General features: G+C 38.2%; 1 protein-coding gene and 2 long non-coding RNA genes across 3 annotated transcripts in view; 1 reads left to right on the forward strand and 2 right to left on the reverse strand.

Annotated features, from left to right (window-relative positions):
* LOC132790101 (MOXD1 homolog 2) overlaps positions 1–15680 on the forward strand; it is a 142752-nt gene extending 127072 nt beyond the window's left edge. Inside the window, 3 exon segments of the mRNA XM_060798538.1 lie at positions 1187–1322; positions 10372–10540; positions 15208–15680. Coding sequence (XP_060654521.1) covers positions 1187–1322; positions 10372–10540; positions 15208–15525 — 623 coding nt within the window. The 3' untranslated portion in view covers positions 15526–15680.
* Positions 1–20728, reverse strand: part of LOC132790108 (uncharacterized) — a 38011-nt gene that overhangs the window by 6464 nt on the left and 10819 nt on the right. The gene's annotated exons all lie outside the window — the stretch shown is intronic.
* LOC132790107 (uncharacterized) lies at positions 10235–10813 on the reverse strand. The gene is made up of 2 exons (XR_009632770.1): positions 10688–10813; positions 10235–10584 (listed from the first exon to the last, which is right to left on the reverse strand). It is a non-coding gene; the product is annotated as an uncharacterized LOC132790107 (long non-coding RNA).

The following is a 20728-nucleotide window of genomic DNA, read 5'->3' on the forward strand; positions in this document are numbered from 1 at the left end:
AAAGAAATATTACAAAATATTTTATTTAATTATCAAGATAGGAAAAAATAAGATGCTAGAAAAATATTTTCATACAACAAATATAAATAAAAAAAAAATATCGAGGATCGGCATAGAAACGTTAAAATGCTCCAGCAATAACTGACAAAATATTTGCTAAAACCAACATCGATACCCTGCAAAATTCGTTAGCCATTTTGCAGCTGGGGTCAGAAATTTCAAGCGAGCAATCTTCATAGTACCGAACAGAGCAGAGAACAGTAAGAAAGCAACAATAAAAGAGAACAAAGCAGGCAGACAAAAAGTGACGAGGAAGAGAAGACAGCTAAGGTAAATTTGACTTTCTTGCTTGCTGCACAAATTTAACACACACAATCTGCAATCTAGACTAAGTGAATGAACGGCAACAGCAGCGGCAACAATTGAGTGCAACTCTATGGAGACACAGTCGTAATAGACAAATCTAACGACGTTGCACTAAAGGGAGACACAGCTACAGAAACAAATATAGATGCAAGCAGATAGACAGTTATGGGAGTAGACATACAGAAGAGAGAAGAGAGTAGAGAGATGAGAGCTAAGAGCAGTAAAACAGGCAGTCAGGCGTATGCGTCGAAAACATAAAGCTTCCCAGCTCAAATAAAGCAACGACGATGACGATGATGAGGTTGAGGATGTTGATAGGACGATGGCGATGCTCAATGCTCAATGGTTTGCCTGCGCCCTACATCCTTCAACCTGCTTGCTGCCATCAATGTCGTCTTGCGGAATATTATTATGATGGCGCCTGCTGCTTTACTGCCAACTGCCAACGGCCGCTTAATTTTGTCTTTTGTTCATAGCCAGTGAGGCGTCGACTCATTTGAGGTGAAGACGGGGAGGGAAACGAACAACGAGCAGAAACAGAACCAGAAACAGACCAGACAAGACTTACCTGGCCAGGCAGCCAGGAAATTGTCCTGATGGTGACGCTAACGCTGCTGACTGTGTTTGCCTCAGATCCATGGAGTATTTTTTTCTGCATTTTGTGTGTGTGTTGTCAGCCGTGCAATATTTTTTCTTTTATTTCAATTCTTTTTTCCCGTTCCCCCTTTTTTCTTATTTGTTTATTTTGGAGTTTCTTGTTTCCGTTGCAATTTCTTATGCATTTCGTTTGCTCGCGTTTTTCCACTCTTCTTTTTCACAGGTGGCCTCACAATGAAGGAAGAAAGCTGCACCGTGCTGACACTTTACTATCCACGCCAAAAGAAACTGACAACGTGTCATTCACTACCCAGCCTGCCCACAGTGTTGCATTCTCTTGGTATCGAACAACTTGCAACGTAAGTATTATACAAATTTCATATATATATATATATCCTACGTACATACATACTCATGCAAACATTTATTGTGTGCAAGTGTGTGTGTGTGCTGAAATTTACATTAAGTCCGCCATACAGCCGAAAGCTTTTGCAATGGCTGCCATTTTGCACAATGGGAGAGCGACAAGCGAAGGACGCACAAAATGAAAATTGACATTTAACTATGGAAAAGAAAAAGCAACATTTCAATATACGTATATACGAAGCTTAACGAGCAGCAGCAGCAGATAGTTCTGATAAAAGAAATATTATTAAATATATGCATACGGTTTCCTCTAAAAAAGAAAAGGTATAAAAATTGCTTATCGATTTCGGTTGCCAATCAGAGCTGCTGCCATTTGTATTAAAATCCCTCCGGTTTTTGTTGTGCACAATAATTTGCGTAAGTGTTCCACAGTGCTGCTTCGCAGTATGCACCCACTGCTAACGCCACTCGACATTCGGTCTTGTGTATAAGGAAATTTGGTTCATTCCTCTGTTGACTAAAGTAATTGGTGATTTAATGATGTTGTTGCATAACCAAATCACCTAACGAAGTCGCAGTCACAACTCAAGTGGTGGACGGGGGAGGCAATATTATTCATTGGGTATTCTCGGTTTGAAGTATTTGCCCAACAAACAATTGAGGAAAATGAACTGCTCCTGCAGAATGCGTTCATTCGTTCAACGTTCGCTCGTTCTAATTGTGAATTGTGGAAAAATAAATTACGAGACATGGAGTGCACAGCAGCAGCAGCAATCGGTGCGAAGGCTAACCAAAAGCCACAACCTCAGTGCGAATGATTTTATTTAGAAAATATTGATTTCTATTAACGCCCAAGTGTTAAGCAAATAGAGACAGCAGCAAAGTTAAGTTCCATTCATGTTTCTATAGCATCCACACACAGCTCTTGACCCCTGAATAGAGAGCCAGCGAGCGAGAGCTTTGTGTCGACCTCTGACTCGACTCGACCAATTCAAATGCGGTCGGGCATAATCACCTCGGGGAGCGCATAAATATTGTATTAAAGCGTTCGCTGAAAATTAGTCGAAATTAAACCTGAATAAACCAGTGACGGGACGGGGATTCATTTTGAATTGATGTCCCATCAAAAGGTATTCTCTCCGCTTCGTAGTATATATTTGAGGGTTTCGCCCTCTGTCTGTACTCGGAGGCACGCTCTATTAATCACTTCCTATTGACACAAGAGCGTCGGTCAAGTCAAAATCAAAGATAATTTTCTATGCTAAAGCTCTCTGCCTCTACTCCATCCTGATTCAGCTGCTTCTTCATCTTCCGTTGCGCAAATCAAAGTAAACGGCATAAATAGATTAAGGCAGCCAGAGAGTTGGGCAAGAGGGAAGGCAAAGCAGAGAGCATTGAACGGAAACATTGCCTACTAAATGAGTTATGAACGAGGGCAGAAATGTGCAGAAACAGCCTAAGAACCAGAGAGCAAATAATTTTGCTTAACATTTGAGATTTGATTGGTTTCGCCCCAAAAACCTATTGGCTTGAATGTTAATGTTAAATAAATGAAGCTCCTCTTTGCTTAAGCAACAAAATGAGTAATTGCCCGTTTATTTGGGGTTAAAAGACGCAGAGATTAGAGTTCAGCAAAAGTAATTAAAGGGCGAGAGAGAGGAATGAATGTTAAACACCTTTCTCGTAATATTTGCCCACATTAAAATCCTTTACACTTGCACTATAATTACTGCAACTTACTACAAACAAAATGCATTAGTTTCAGTGCACTTTACATTGTCTGCAAATCTCTATTGAAACTACGACTAAGCTTTAAGCTTCTCTGCGCATTTTGTGCAGTGTATAATGGCCTGCCACTTGACCACAAGATCTTTTCATGGGCTCTTAAGTGCTTCCACATTAGATGATCTTATATAGTGGGCGGCTCCCATCGATATATATCTCTCGGTTACATTTCAGCGGTTTTCCTCTTCATTTCCCCCCCGTGCACACAGCAACATCATCGCCTTCATTGCACTCTCATCCTTTATTGTTGTCGTTGTCATTGTTTGTCATGTTGTTGTTGGTGCTGTTGTAAGTGATTGTGAGGCCCCGGCATATACTCTGGCTTTTTGTCCTGACACGGTCATACAATGTACACTTGACTCGTCCACAGTCACAACCCCACCACCCCAACACAACTCCCACTCACACACAAGTTGAACTGAGTGTACCGAAAATCGACATGAATTGATAAAGTCATTTGCAATTGTCTGTCGTTATGGCTCGGTCTGCAAGTTGTTGTTGTTGTTTCTGTTGTTGTTGCTGTTGTTGTTTCACGCGTTTGTTGTTGTTTGCTTTATACAATGGCTTGCAGCGTTGTGTTGCTATTGTAGTCATCGTTGTTGGTCAGTTATTATGGCTACTGCAATTTTGTAGCGCTTAATGGTTCGGGGTTCGGTTCGATTCCGAGAGGCGAACGACGAGCGGCGAGCGGGTGTCAGAGTCAGCCTCTGGGTCAGTTCGAGCCTGAACCGTAAGTGCGAATGCGATATGAGGATTAAAATTCATAATGAAAACCCAACAGCAGCAGCAGCAACAACAACAACGACTACAACAATGGTAATAATGAAATTGCCATAGTTGTTTTGCAACTACAACACAATACGAAAGGTACCTAGGTTCCGATGAGAGGGGAAGCGGGTCTTGCATTTTTGGGTACGATTCTCTGGCATTAGATCGACCACAAAACCGCTTGTGCGCTTCAAGTTTAATTAAACAATGACAAAAACTAGACAACACCACAATAGACTGAGTCCAATGCGAGGATTACAATTAGATTTTTGAATTTTCAATGCAAAACTGTTGAACGGCAATTGATTGCCAGACAATTTAGTAAATAAATAAATACAGTACTTTAAGGTGAGGAAATTATGACAATTTGACGGTAAAATCAGTTTTCAAGATAAATGACAAGCATTGCAAACTGTTGGAAAAAATAAAATAATTAACAAATGAGAAATACTATTAAGTACCGTTTAAGGTTACCATATACATATACTGCAAATATACTAAAATGTTCCGATCCATATATACAAATATACTATTATATACTATTATTAGTGCAAAAGCACACAAAATATATCAAATAAACAATTTCCATGCAAAATAACGAATAATATAAAATTTTGTACGCCATTAACAAAATTAATAATATTCGCTATGATGTCTTCGAATCGAATTATAATTCAAGCAATTTGATGCACATTTACCAGCCCTTAGAATAACCCATGCCAAAAATGACTTACTGTTTCCTTTATGTGCAATTTGACCAACGCTTGACCGTGTCCTGAATGATAAGCTAATGATGCAAAGGTGGATCAAATGCGGTGCGCTACTAATGTAATTATAAGCTACTTGCCATGACAACCTTTTGGTCGTCGTCGTTGAACTTGATTATTATGGCTAGAGATTCAATTTAATTTGATACGCACGGATTTTGCGACTAGCCCAAAATGCAACAATGACGCAGCAGTCGAGTCTCGATTGAGATTACGGATTGCGGATTGAGCAGGCAATAGTCTCGTGTCTCGTCGCCCCGTCCCCAAAAATTGTTTGCAGTTCAACTGTGGCTCAATTGACCAGCTCCTCACACACACACACACACCGACACACACTCAGACAGAGTAACGAGGGTAACAGCCAGCTCAAATGGACGAGTTATGGGGTAGCTGCAAGGCAGGAAGGTAAAAGGAGCACAGGATAGGACAGTGCCCAGGACATGGCATGCAACGGAGGACAGGCAATGTTGTGCTCATCGTCAACGTCGTCATCGTCATGCAAAACTCATTGAAGTCGTTAGCGTGCGTCCTGCACACAGCCCCAAACACAGCGAAAGCCCAAACCCAAGCCCAAGCCGAGGCCCAAGGACATAAAGCACAATGCAGGCGGCTCACAGGAGCCTCTTGTTGTCCGGCTGTTCGCATGGCGAACACCGAACTGACCAGCTACTGGTTGGGCTTCATTGATCATACGCCCCATGCAATCACCCCGTTACACACACACACTCACACGCACACGGACAGGCGACCCAACTGTTATTGGCTTAATTTACGTTTTACGTTTGGGGTTTTGTTGCCTGATTTTGTGCCGTGCGGCTTCATTTTTTTCCACGCTCCAAATAATGTGATAGTGGTTTTTACAATTTACGCACTTGCCATCGCACCGAAAATTAATTTTAATTGTACGCTCATGTGTGTGTGAGAAATGCGTGCGTTTTTCATTTGTTGAAAATACGCAACAACAAAAAAAACGTAAAAAACGACGGAGCATTAAAATCAAAGTAATTATTCAAGTTGTGTGCTTCATTTTGCCTCTTTCTCCCACTCTTTCTCCCACTCTTTCTCTCTCCCTCTTTCTCACTCTCTCCTTTGCACTCTTTATCACTCGGTTCTCGCTGCTGCTGTTACGCAAATTGACCTCATTATATAGTTGTTGTTCTTGTTGTTTGTTAATTGTTTAAGGCCCTTAACTGATAAAGATATCGTTCTTTATGTGCCGTATTTTTCGTTGTCCTCCTTCTCGTTCCCGCTACAACGTTTACCTACTCTATAGCATACTAAAGGAGCTCATTAAGGCGTCGATATCCTGCTTGATATCCTTTATTACTTTATGACTTCTTGTTTTACATTTTCTTTCGTTCATTATACAACCAACTTTCATCATCGATTGATGCGTTTTTCTTTCCCTTCCACGTTTCGCTTCCTTTTCTTTTTGTTTTTTATCTGTAAATGGCAAAGGATATCAAATTGCTTGACAGCACGTGGTTGGAATTTTTAGTCTGCTGGTCATTTATCCCATTCCAGCACAGAGAATGAGGCAATTATACTTAATGAATTTTTTTTTGTTTCAAAAATAGCTTAAAGTGAGCGCCAGTTCAATTAAATTACAGCATATCTTATGAGCAGGAAAAACAAAAACAAAAGCAAAATAATCAACTTATAAACGAGTCTTTTCAGGCTGTTAAATTTGTTTTTTAATTAAGGACAATTGTCGAAAGAGTGTGAAAAGTATTAAAATAAATTTCTTCGAATTCATTTGAATGAACTTGCACATTTAATATGCTAAATATTAAAAGTACATACAAACAATAAATTATTGTCCGCATTTGAGTTCATCTTAATTTAACTAAAGTGTGATTCAGTGATTCGAGACCATTATTTGTCTCAGTGCGTTTTCGCATCTAATCAGTTTATCGAAATGCAATTTGAGCGAATGGCAAAGATAAATCATCGATGTCGTTCTGAATGCAGCCAGTCTTAGGCGTAGTTTTCAATTATTACCGCATTATCATTCATGGCCGTTGTCTTAACTGCTTTTAACCGTTGTGCACTCGAAAATGCATGAGTGAAAGAGAGAGAGCGAGAGCATTTATATCCATTTCGTAGTTCGTAGTTCGGCCAATGGCAGTTGGCTATTTGTGCAATTTTAGTTTTCATTTGTCATCAACATGGCCATTTGCTTTTAGCCATTGCTGGCGCTGTTTCTGCCAATTGCAATTGCAATGCCAGTTCAAAATTGAATTTCACTCCAAGCACACACACACACACACACACTCACACGAAACATAACTGTGCACAGTAGGAAAATCGCAGCCGTCATAACGCTACATAAATAAACCCCATTGCAAAGCGCATTGCAGTTGCAGTTGCAGGTTGCCAGTTGCCAGTTGCAGTTGCAGTTGGAAGTTGCCAATGCCCATTGCCCATTGCTATTACCCGTTGTCCTGGCACCCTTTTGCGCTGGTTGCTGTTTCTGTTGCAGGCTTAGACCCTATTTGCCCTGCAGGCACTTGCCCTTGCCCCTTGCGCTGCCAAAAATGAAATTCTGTGCGCATTTCAGAGGTTGGATGTTGTGCATTGTGACGTGTGCGGCAGCCATTGGATTTTATAATCAACAATGCCAAACCAAAGTAGACTCACAACAGCAACAGCAGCAGTGGCTCATAATTTTAATTATACTGAGTGCCAATGAAGTCAACAGCGATAAGACTAAAGCGTCGTGGTGGCAGCAGCAGCCGCAGCAGCAGCAGCAGCAGCATCGAGATTGCGATTGATGATGCGGGAGGAGGATCAGTATAATCTATGTTGTTGCTCTGCTGTGCTCTGTTTGTGCCTTTTAACATTAGCAACAGCTGTGTGCGTTTCCACTGCATTTATATTTATTATGGCAGTGTAGAAGGGGGGCGTGGTTTGGGGTTCCGCTTATGGTTACGGTCACGCGGTGCCCGGATATATTAGCAACGCGTCGAGCTCGATGGTACGCTCAATAAACCGCAAACAGCAGCAGCGAACAGTGAACATCGACCGGGGGTAGATGCATGTCAAAGATACAAGTATGCAAGTCACAGGAAGCGCGACACGGTACACAGGACACACACACGAACACACACACAAGTTCGGACATATGGAATGAATGCAATATTTTATTTTATATATTATTATTATTACACTGCGGTGTATACATAGTATTGTGCACAATGGACCACACACAATCCCTGGGACATGGCATTCGTACAAGTGGCCAGTTTTTAGTTTTGTGGGTGGTTTTGTTCGGGGGTGGTTGCAATCAATCCGCAGACATTAATATTTTTCGTGTTGCCAACCGCAAATTGTTGCGGCGCTGCAGCAGCAGCAACATCGACAGCAGCCACTTACCCCCAACCGAACCCAACTCGCATCCAAGAGCGAACACGCTGTGATATCAGACAACCCTCGATGCGGATTGAGTGGAATCATAAATTAATTAAAAGAGATTTGTTTGCGGCTTGCAAAGGATTCGGACGCACACACACACAAACACACAGAGCGAGAAAGTCAAAACAGGAAACAGGAACAACAAAGAAAATGTGCGTTTGCCAGAATGTTTTACTGTTGCGGCTCCGTCTGTGTGTTGGTGTATTGGTGTATTGGTGTGTCCGTGTGTGTGGGTGTGTGGGTGTGCTAGAAAATTAAAGCAACATTTTTCGTAATGCCGGGCAAAGAACAAAATTAATTAGCCTAATTGTAAGGGCGGCAAAGATGTCTATAGCTTGAAATGTGGAATGAGAAGAGTGCAGTGCTTTTTTTTGGTGGGAGGGAAAGCAGGAAGGCAATCATAGAGCAGCGCGCTAACGAAATGAAACGAGGCGCAATGAATGAATGGTCGGAATGAATGAATGAATGAATGAATGAATGAAATGAATGTATAAGGAATTTATATTGCGCGAATGCTGCAGAGGCGTAGCGGTCAACTATTTGGCTATTTTATAGCGGGGAAATCAAAATTGTTCTGGGGTATAGTAACAAACAATTTTATCGGCAAATAAGCTAGATGAAATTATAGGCAATTTAAAGCAAGCACATATTGAGAAAACTAAAAACAAGGAACTTCAGCATTAAATTAATGTGGAAAATATCGTAACTAGTACAACAAAACGTAACAAGTGAATAGAAATACTTTGCTAAATTCAGCTTTTCTATAGGAAATTAAGAATGCTAGGGTATAGACAGTATGTTTTTAAAAACGAATAAAGTAGAGGAAATTATCTCCACTTAAGCTTTGCGAAGTGGAAGAAAAATTTATACAAATTACGGAAATTAAAAACCAACAACTTCCATAATAAATTAATGTTGAATTCTTTAAATACTTTGACTAAATTCGGCAATTTTATGACAGGAAATCGAACGCGAATAAGCTAAAGAAAATGATTAACATTTAAAACGCTTATAAGTAAAATATGCACTAATTAACTACTGTAATTTAAAACAAGCAGCTTCCATAATAAATTAATGTTGAAAATATCATAGCTCAATGAAAAATTTATGTTGAACAGAAAAAGTTCAATAAGTGAAGAGTAATTTAAATACCACATTAAGAATTTATTGAATGCGGAAAGCAATGACACTATAATTGATTCAAACAAATAAATATTTATAGTAGCAGTTAACAAGTTTGCGAAATTAAATTAAAACAAAGGAAAAGCGGCATTTCATTTAAATAAAAAGCAAAATAATGAAACTACAGATAAGGAATGAAGATGTTAAAAATTCAATAATCATGTCCCCAACAAGAAAGCCAAGAGTTGCAGCAGCAACAGCAGAAAGCAAGCTGACAATGCAAATGAAAAACATCTAAAGACTCGCATAAGCATGATAAATGCAAGAATTAAACAAGATGAATTATAAATTAATCAAAAACGAAGCACACAAAAATAGGGATAAACAAATAATATAAGCTCACACTCGCTTACATTTTATTTAGAGGGTTGTTACAGTTGCATAACAAAATACAACATAATTCCCTCCACACACACACACACATACAGAGAGAAAAAGAGGAAAATGATTTGCTAAGTCAACTCATTAGTCATAGCACCTTCTGCAAACATTTGTGGTTACTTTTGGTTGGTCGTCGTCGTCGTCGCCCCTTTTTAAAGTTATTCCCACAACGCCACTGATTGCCACAGTCAGCCAACTGCTTTGAGGTTTTACACTTTTGGCCCATTTGTTGGGTTTTTGCCTGCTGCTGTTCCTGGTTGCTGCTGCTTTGTCTGCTTCCTTCTTTGCTTTATTCGTGTGCGAAGTGCGATGTGCGGTGCGCGGTGTGGTTTTTATTTCGTTTGGCCGCCGTCACCCTTGGCATACCAAAAAGTAACGTATTTGACGCGTCACAAATGAAAATCTAAAAGATTAATTAGCTCAAGTTTTTCGTCGACCGTCTCTGTCTCTGTCTCTGTCGCCTGTTTTTGTCTCCCGTCTCCTTCCAGTCTCTATCGAAATCCCGGCGCAAATCTGCAAGCGACTTACCAACTTACTGAAAAACCCCCTCCGCCTACACTTTTCCTCCCTCTTTTGCCACCCTTGGGCGGCGCAAAAGAACTTGAAAATCTGCTGGCAAAGCGCCTTTTGGGGCTGTAATAAATTTTAAGTCCTAATCAAAGTTGACAATAATAATAAAGTTAATAATGTTATTTTGACTCTCTTTTCACTTCTGTCTTCTTCTTTTTGTTCTTGCTCTTTGCAGCGACTCAAATCCCGTGCTGATTTCATCACCGCCCGAATTGGCTGGCATGACTCTGGAGGCACGTCTGATATCCTACGATTGGGAAAATCAATTTGGCGAATTTCAAGAGGCAACACGCAAAGGCAGCTTTAAGCCCATCTGCTGGGGAGCCAAGAACCATGTGGTGCCGGTGAGTAAGCAACTTCGATTTATGCTCACGATAACTCTACTCTCCTGCCCAAGTGAAAGTCAAAAAATAACACACGACAGAGTGAGAGCAAAAAAAACGATAGACCGTTAGAATGTAAAAGGGCAGAGCATAAAGCATTCCAGGTACTTGTGAGTGAGTCCAGATTTTCGAAGAACGAAGCCCAGTTGCTCTCTAAGCAAAGGCGATTAAGTTGATGTGAATAGCTGCTAGACTATGTACCACCGAAGTCTAACAAATTACAACAACTTTATTTTCAGTTGATATTGTTTCAAGTAAAAGAATATGTAAAATATTTATCTCAGGATAGTTCAATTTGAATTCAGACAAAATTCAATTGTATTCAAACGAATAATAAATAAGTCAAGAGAAAATTCCCCTCTATTCAATTTTCAGAAATTAATTTTTGACATAAAAGTATTTACATCGTTTCTTATATTTATTACGGAATATTTTTCTGATATTGAATTCAGAATAAATTCCATTGTAATTAATTCACTATTTACTCTTTATCAATAATGACTTCTTATGAATGCATTTGCTGTTGTAAAAAATCATTTAAAAAGTATTTGTTAAAGATTGAAAAATATTGCAAATATTGACAACACTTCAATGAAAATCTTTTAAAATGCGATTGGTAAAAATGTAAAATGCATTATACGAATAGTATTAAATAAATCTATGCAAAATATGCTTCTTAAAAATGGCAAATATATTGCAAAAATAACATTTTAATGTGACACCTACTTCACACATAAATCTAAGTCCTTCAACTAAGTGTTGGAAGAAACTAAGCTCTCTAATCCACTTTCGTTGCTCGACAACGTAGCAAGCTTTATGCCAGATTTGGCATAGCCAGAAAAAGAGCAAGTGAAAGACAGGTTCAACAACTGTAGCTAAACGGGTTGACCAACGCAAGCTGCTGTCACAGTTGAAATCGCATTAACCCTTTTCTTGTCGTCTCTATTTTATCTAGTCTCTAATCGCTGGCAACATTTCGTTGCCTGCGCTTCTTGCGCTGCTTTACATCCATCAGCTTAATCAGCTAAATTGCTAGACAATATCTGGGATAATTTTTCTTGCTGCCATTTTGGTTTGGGAGTCGCCCACACGCCGGAGTAAACGACATCATGCCATCAGGCGGCCATCATGCTCCACACACACACAGACACACATACACACACTCACCAAACCCAGATAGATAGATGTGAAGTTACAAGGAGAGAATGAATGCGAGTGAGAGAGAGAGTGAGTGGGAGAGAGATCCTAGACAAGTGCTCATTTATTCATTGTGAAGAGTACGGGGGGCAAAAGACATTAGGGGCATCCCAAGCCCAGCAGTTATCGAGCTTCCCTCTTCACTCTTTCACTCTCACTCACTCCGCTCTGAGAGCGCCCGGATAATGTGGCTGCAGCAAAGCGGGTAATGTCTACCGGAAACCGCACGTTATAAAGTGCAATCAATTGCAGTTGGTGGCCGACTCGCTCGCTCTCGTTCTCGTTCTCTTGCTACTTTACAGGCTCAAGCCTTGTAGCCGCAACTGGAAAAGGGAACCCAGAGCCATTCGGGTCACATATATCAGTCGGAGCACGTACAACTTCGACAACGATCATTCTAATGGGTCACACACTAAAACCAAGTCACTGCCCAGCTGCCCCAGCTGCCTTGGCTGGCTCCACACTAATTCACGTCGAATGGTTTAAAGTTTAACTGGCCAACTATGTTAGCTGACTAACTGACTCGACTGACTGACTGACTCACTGAATGAATGCTCCCATATGAGCATGCTTCTAGTCGCTGGAAAATTGTAGGAAATTGCTTAAGTTGGAAATTGTTGCCATTTTTATGCCAATGCCTCACCGACTGGTGGCAAGTAAAATTATCAACGCTTGAATTGTCATCGATTTTCCGTGCTGTTGCGTTAAATGTTGTTGGCCATTTCACTTCAGTTCCGTCCACCCCCCAAAGTCGTCTATATATTCTTTTTTTTTTTGTGCCGTTTCGTCTTCTTTTTCTCATCCGCCGAGTCAATAATTCATTGAGGTTTCGCCCCAAGGCATCTGATGGCCTCCCTCTTCCTCTCTCTCTGTGACAGGCCCATTGAATTTATAAACCCTCGCAGTGGCGTCCAAATTAGCAGCCAAACAATGCATAAAATAAAAAACCTACGAATCGTTAAGCCATGCGACAAAAAAAATAGTTTCTCAGCCAAATGATGAGTAAACATGTGAAGCAGATTGAAAGGTAAATGCCGTTCAATCTACTGTAAAAAATAACATACAAGGCACCTTTACAGGAAAAAGGGAAAAAAAAAACTTGGCCCATTTAACCAAAACTGACAAAAGCCAGGAAAAACTAAAATAAATCTGTCTCTCACACACAACAAAAAAAAAAAGAGGAAGTTGAAACGCAAAAGAGCTGCCAAAGAAGTTGCTGATTAGTTTAATGCAGGGATTTTGTTGAAGCCGTTGGGCTGGAAGGCCTAGTTCCTGACTTTCCGGAGTGCATGCACGAAGCAACAAAAAAGAGGATGTGATATGAATAGAAATTAAATGCAGTCTTTTTATTTTGTGTGTTGGGCTATCAATCAATGAACTGGGTGCTCAAAACTAAATCCAATTATCCTACTTTAAGCCTACCGATTAATTTTGTAGATTATATTTCAACCTTTATTAAGCTCACACACAAGCATAGTAACTCAAATTCAATTCGAAAACAAAATCCATTACTAATCCCTAAAAGGAATCTACACATACACATGATGAATCTGCATATTTTAACCAGAAAACCCCATTTCAAAGTTGCACCTGCTCGAAAAAGAAATATAAAGCGAAACATTTTGTCATTGCCAGGCAACACTAATTAGCATAAAACAGGGACAACAACAGCAACAAAAAAAGGTGTAGCATACTTATCAAAAAGCCAGCTAGCTGCTGGCAAATGCGCAGTCCCCCCAAAAAAGAAATCAACGCCCAGCAACAGCAACAGCTAATTAGCATAGTCAGGAACCCAAAAGGAATCTATAGGATATATGTATGCGAGGGAGATATGCGTGGCTTAAAGCACAGTTTTGCCAATTAAGGCTTTAAATTTATGTACAAAATGCAAAATTTTATAACACACTCATCGTACATTCCTTTTCAATTAGAGGACAACAACCTCAACTTATATAAACTGTCCAAACACCACCTGCAAATGTCTGTCAAGCATTTGCGCAACATTTTTTTGTTCGGAATAGGAATGAGAGTGGCATAACAGGACGAAGAAGGTGACGCAAAACGCTTACAAAATGCCTTTTGAAAAATTCAACAGCAACAACAACAGCAAGAACAACAACGTTAACGGTAACGGCAAACAAACGAACCGCTCGTTGCCTGATTCCTGATTTCAATGTTGGCCCCCGTCGCACGATTTGCATAATATTATTAGTAAACACTCGTTATGAAGTCGCTCTCGAAAACCTCCCCCGCACACCGACCGACCGACTGACTGCAACGCCCCCAAAAACACACAAATGCAGACATTCAGACTAGATTTAGATTTTTTGGACTGCCATAAAATATTTGACCGCAGCCCGGAAAGATGGCAAAAACCGAACCCAAACCCCACTCAAAGCGGGGAGCAGGCAGCAAGTCCCATTGCCCAAAGCGAGCGAACGAGCGGGCGAGCCATTGCCTATTTATAAACACAAATTTATGCAGCGTAATTAAAACGCAAAATTTTCCCGAGAGCTGAAGCGGCAAACGGCAACACGACGAGGAATCTGATGGCTTCATTGTTTAGTTATTGTACTCGGTATTTCTCTGTAGGTGTTGTGGATTTGCGCCTTGCCAAACAGTTCGTGGTGGGGGGCGTTGGAAATAGGTAGATGAGAGATCCTAGACTAGACAGCATAAAGTATGTTTAATCATGGCAATCGTATACCGCAATACAGCAATGTGTTGCTGCTGCATCTATGTTATCTATCTATCTTGGGCATAATTTAGTTTGAAATCGACCGTGTTTTAATTGAATATTCTCATTAGAAGGAGGATCATAAATAAGTCGCAATGGCGTAGAATTTGGCGAAAATTTGTGGTCCAGCTCATCGCTTTATTAGACTAAAATTGAAACAGCTGCAATTATCCAAAATTTATGGAAATCTAGCATTTACATTTGTGTCTTTAACACATTTTAATGAATTTTGACAGTTGAAGAGTTAAGTAAATGATATACGTTTGTTTTTATTTATATACATATTTAAAAATAATGTTAAAAACCAAGTAAAATATATGACTTAGCTGCCTCTGATATCATCGCGTCAATTAGCTTAATGCGAATTAAAATTATTTAGCTCATTTTTAATGAGTTTGCCAAGGCCAAAGCCAAAGAGAGAGAGACTTGCTGCCAAGGAAATTGCATTTCTCAGAGTGCTTGCAATAATATAACTAGCGGGAACATACATAAGAGAAAAGTTTTGCGTCTCTACTTAGTGGGTTCTATTACAATATCAAAGACATAAATAAGCTTTTTAATTTCCTCTCTCTCTCTCTAGCTTACTTGCGTTTGTTTTTTCTACGTTGTGTGCTGTATTTTTGTATTTAATTAACGTTGTAATTTATTAGAAGCCACCGTAACGCTAATGTTTATCCATTTCCTTCTCTTGCAGGGCTCGGAGTTTCTCGAAGGCTACAGCATAAATGTAACCAAAACGTATAAGAAACACAAACGCTGCAAGCCCAAGCGTCTCTATGCGCCCATCACGGAACGCACCTCGCCATCGGCGGATCTCAGCGAGTTGCCGGTGCTTCATGAGCTGGACAACAACAACATCATCGAGGGTGCGGCGCGGAGTAGTCGCAGCTCGGCGACCGACGGCCATGGTGGACTAAGTGGTGCCACCAAGAATAATTGTGGACAGCTCTCCAGTTGTCTGCTGTGGCTGGGAGCCTCCTCATGGTGGCTGCTCCTAATGCTCAGGACGTGAGGAGCGCGACCGGCACAGGGAAGCAGCGGCAGCAGCAGCAGCAACACAGGCACAAGCACCACCGTCTAACTACACTATATACATACTACATTACATTACATATATATAAAAAAAAAAAAACAGTAAAAAGGCAACTACAACTCTTTAACTATAAATGGCAGCTCTTAATCCTACTACAATACAAAAAACAAAAAAAAATAGACAGACAACAAAACAAAACTAAACAAAAAAATGAAAGCAGTACAGAAAATGTAATGACAAAAAAACACAAAAAAAAAACACTATGAAAATACTATTAATTATTCATAATAAGCTAGAAGGAACCCGCAACAGACCCTCAGTCCTATATCCTGCTGTTTCTCCCTGTTTTTTTATGCCAAGTTTCGCGCACATTTTGTTGTTTTTGTTCTAGTATTTAGTAAATTATTAATGATTTTTTTCTAACGTATTTTAAGTAAGAAACAAGCAAACATAACACACAAAAAAAAAGCCAGAAAAAAATAAAAAAAATAATCGCGTACCGCATTTTAAAACCGAAAAGCAATAATTAGTTGTTGTTGTCGTTATATGATATACAAAACAAAATAAAAAACTAAGAGGAAAAAGCAAAAAAAAGAATGCAAAAATATATATATACGAGTACATATTAAATAGACAACTACGAGTATATAGTATATATATAAAACTAAATACTAGTACAGTCATTCCTTCTACATAATAGTTTTATTATAGTCTATAGCATATACATATAATATATATTATCTATATATAGGGTTGGACTCATGTAAAGCTTGAACGTCTGATGATTTTTGTTGGGCATTGCAAGACACAATCGTAATTGAAGAAATTCAGTAAATCACTTGAGCAAAATGAGCAAGGAAGAGACGAGTTAGTTGAAGAACAGGAAGATGGCATATAAAAACTAAACCACATAAACATAAACATACTTACATACATCATAAAATGCATACACATAGCATATATAGATCATAAAGAAAACACCTAAAGCATGAAAACATACTCGAATCCCAGTTAAGTTTAGTCACTTGTAGTGCGTGCAAACTAAAAGGAACTAAGTTCGGAGCGTAAAAAGAGGAAGAACTACATAAATTACAGCATATAAAAAAATTATATACGTCCATATATAAAAGAAAAGAAAACAAAAAGAGCAAACAAGCAACTAAGTAACACATTTATTTAGTTAATGTTTGGAAAGACTTGCGACCTTTACTTTGTTTCTTTGATTCGGAAATGGCAAACTCCTACAAGACTACCCGACTCTTTAGCGAGTGTGATGATGATGATGATGATGATGATGATAATGATATACGATTGATAATTATCGATAGTTTTCAATTGAGTTAAAGGCCAGATAAGAACTTCGGCAAGAGATTGCCATACTGTATAGATTTCCGTTAAAAAATACTATTAATTATGTTTGCTAGGGATGGGCGGCTAATAGATATATCGATAAATGTAAACTATATTTTCTAGAGTTGTGACAGATTTACTATCGAAACTATCAAAAAACGCAGTTTAGTTAGTATTTCATTGCAAATTGCCTACACCTAGCTCAAAACTGTATATTTTTGTTGATTTATCACTATAAATACTCGCTTTAACTTCCTATTATTTACTACTAGGTTTATATGTGTTCAGTTACTATTCAAAACTCGACTCGATATAATGCTCTCTGCACTCAAAGTGTTGCCTTTCTCTATCTCATTTCATTCACTATACTCTTATGTATTTATATCGTTAAACTAACTCTCTATTACTATTTCTGTCTCTTTTTACTATTTATCTTCTAACTATGGATCTGTAGCCATAACTAAATGTATGCTAGCAAACTAAGGTGTAAATACTTTCTACTTGATAAGGCAATCGATAAGGCAAAACGACGACGATGACGATGCGTTAATTGCAGGCGAAATAATTTCGCGTGCTAGAGAGGAGCTAAGCATTATACAGGGTGTGTGATTAGGTATTTGGAATGGGCATAGGTATAATAGGTATATATAGATCGTATATAAACATATATATAGAGAGATCACAACTACTATATATATGTTAGGTATGTACACACAGATATGACTCCTAGCCAGACGAGAGAGTTGAGGGCCGTCAAGTTCTGCTCGAGAGTAGTAAAATATACCATATATACATGCATAAATACGATTACGATATACATACAACATAAAACATACATATAAATAAATAAATATATATATATATACATACATAACTATTACTATAAAGTCTATATATACAATACAATACATCTATAAGTAGTTACGTGGTTCGTAGTTGTAAATGTGAATGTGAGTATTTTATACAATGGCAAAACAAAAACTAATATTAATAAAAATACAAATACAAATAAAAGCAAAAGTAAATAAAGCAAAGCGTAAAGCGATTAAATGAAACCCCCTCAAAAAAGCAAAAAAAAAACTAAAGTTACAATTTTTATACCAAAATGGCATCAGATAAGAGCGATTGCTGCATGCGTATAGAATATATAAGATATATATATATATATATATATCTATACAAAAATCATATATAGTATATATTTTTAGGATAACTGCTGTTAACTGGCATTAACTATGGATTAGTGACAAGTTGGCAAATGCAAAGTTGAAACAATCAAAAAATTCCCCATATTTAACGTAACGTGCAAAAAAAATAATGAGAAAAAATTTGCGCAAACTGTTAGAAAGTTTGCCACAAATTAAAAACTATTTGCGCAAACCAACACACACACTCACCCAAGCACACACACACATATACACAAATAGTATATAGATACAAAACACCTACAAAAAAAGAAGAACTTTAGCCCTGTTAGAAATTAAACACAGAAAAAATAAACGCAAAAGGAAAGTTTGTTGTGCAGAGAAGAGGGAAGAGAGCTCGAGGAGTATGCCTTGGGGGCGTGACTGTTAAATATGGGCCAACGTGTTTGAGGTTTATACTGCTGACTTTAGTTTTTTTCTCTTGTTTTTGCATCAGGCCACTTGACGAGCAACTTTTTAATGGGCGTCGAGTAAGGCACTTTGTGACGCCACCCACCTTTTGCCCTCCCCCCGATCCTTATTCCCTTTCTAGCTGCAATCCTGCCTCCACTTTCAAAGCTTTGACCCAGTAAAGGAAAACAGAGCGCCAATGACGACAACAATGAGTGTGTCTAATTAGGAAAAACCCAAAAAAAAGAAAAAATGATGGAAATAATGAAAATGAAAGCGGGAAAGCGAGCAACAAGCAAAGGTTTTCATAGTTTGGCCTATACTCTTTATATTTTCGTTTTCCCTTTCATTCTTCAGTTTTTTTTTGGGAGGCCTTATCATAGCAACCTGCCATTTTTTTGCGCTTGTTGCTGTTGTTGCTGGTTTTTGTCTGGCATTTTAATTAAACTTCTGGCCAACAAGAAAGAAAAGAAATCGAATACAATATGGATCGAACATAATTAAAGTCACTCAAAAAGCGGCAACTCTTCAGCATTTTCGATTAAATATTTGATTTTTTCCCCACATACACAGACTCACGAGCAAGTAACAATGGAGAACAACAACAAGAAGAACAACATTCTGCACAACAACTGAAAACATCTACACTATACAAGAACGAAAAACAAAAGATATAAAGTAAAAGTATTATACTATATAATTTAATTAAATGCAAACAAAAACGGTTTTGGAAAATGTACTTGCGATAGCTACGACAAAAAGTCAGAAAATAGTTTAAAAAACTACATAAACATAAAAAACGAAACGAAAAAAAATACAAGCGAAACTAACATACCAACAACAACAACATGACGAAGAACAAAAAAGTATAAACTCAAGCTAAACAAAAAGTAAAAGGAAACTATATACTACATTTAAAATGCAACAAGCAACACACACATACACACACACGAATACACATTCTAGCAAACATTTAGCGAACATTTTAGCGTTTGTGCTATGGGAATGAAAAGAAGATTTACTGGCGGATTTGTAGAGAATGCGATGCTAAACAAAAATAGTGAAAAGACAGGGCAAGCAGCCAAGAAGTAGAGAGAGTGTGAGTGAAAAATGTCAGAAGTTTTCAATGAAGTTATGCTAAGCGAGCGGCTTTTCTGAAGCCTTTCAGCAACAGCTACTCGACTTTCAGAGCCAACACAACTGCTTCTCCTAAACAGAGGTGTGAAATGCTGAAGAAAAGCTATGAGAAACAATTGTGCTGGAGCTGCTGAATTGCTTAGGCTACTTATTTACATATATTAACATTAAATATGTTTCAAATGTATCTTAAAGTGTTTAGTGTATTTGCTCACTTTTCTTTAATTTCGCTATACCTTGAAGCCATTCAAAAGTATATAAGTCTTTACTTCTCTCTCTTAGAAGCCACATCAATCTATCAATTAGATCACTCTAAATATTAAACAAAAATAAATCAGTTAACTTTAATTACCAAAAATTTCTTGATGACCATTTGAAGCAATGTTAAATGGTGGAGAAAAGCTACGAGAAACAACTAAATTGTTTAGAGCAGAATCTATTTACTTTTACTCAATTTAAATATGTTTCAAATGTATCTACAAAAATGTTAAGAGTATTTTCTAGCTTCTTTTTTAATATTTTTAAAAGCACATCAATCTATCAATTAGATCTCTGTAATTATCAAAAAAAAAAAAGCAATTCAGTTAGCTACAACTGCTGAAAAGTTTCAAGCCATTGGCTCATCAATTCAATATTTATATTCATTTGGATCAATTAAAAGTTTTGCTTCAATTATAAATTTCATCTTTCATTGCAAAATAGCAAAAAGTTGTTATGCGCTTTAAAGAGCAACAAAAGCTTAAGCCATTTTATATTACTTGTTCAAGTTTTCATTGTCTTTTGATTAAACACATAATAAAATGGCATTGCCTTTGTAATTTATTCCCATCCTTTTAGCTGTGGCACTTGTACCCTGCTTAGTATAAGCATGTTGCTTTTTCTCCTCTAGCATTTCTTTGTCAGTTTTAACGCATTGTTCTGAGCCAACTAATAAGATATTTTTTTACGCAAGAGAAAAAAAACTGACCCAATTAGCTCGCTTACTGCAACTTCAAACTGGCGCTGGAAGCTTCTTAATATCCTTATACTGCCGCAATGCCAACAAGAAGTCTTTTGTCTATAGCTCAAAGCTACTCTTAAAACAAGCATCTCTACTTGTA

The sequence above is a fragment of the Drosophila nasuta genome, chromosome 3 (genome assembly GCF_023558535.2).
Source record: "Drosophila nasuta strain 15112-1781.00 chromosome 3, ASM2355853v1, whole genome shotgun sequence".
Taxonomy (NCBI): domain Eukaryota; kingdom Metazoa; phylum Arthropoda; class Insecta; order Diptera; family Drosophilidae; genus Drosophila; species Drosophila nasuta.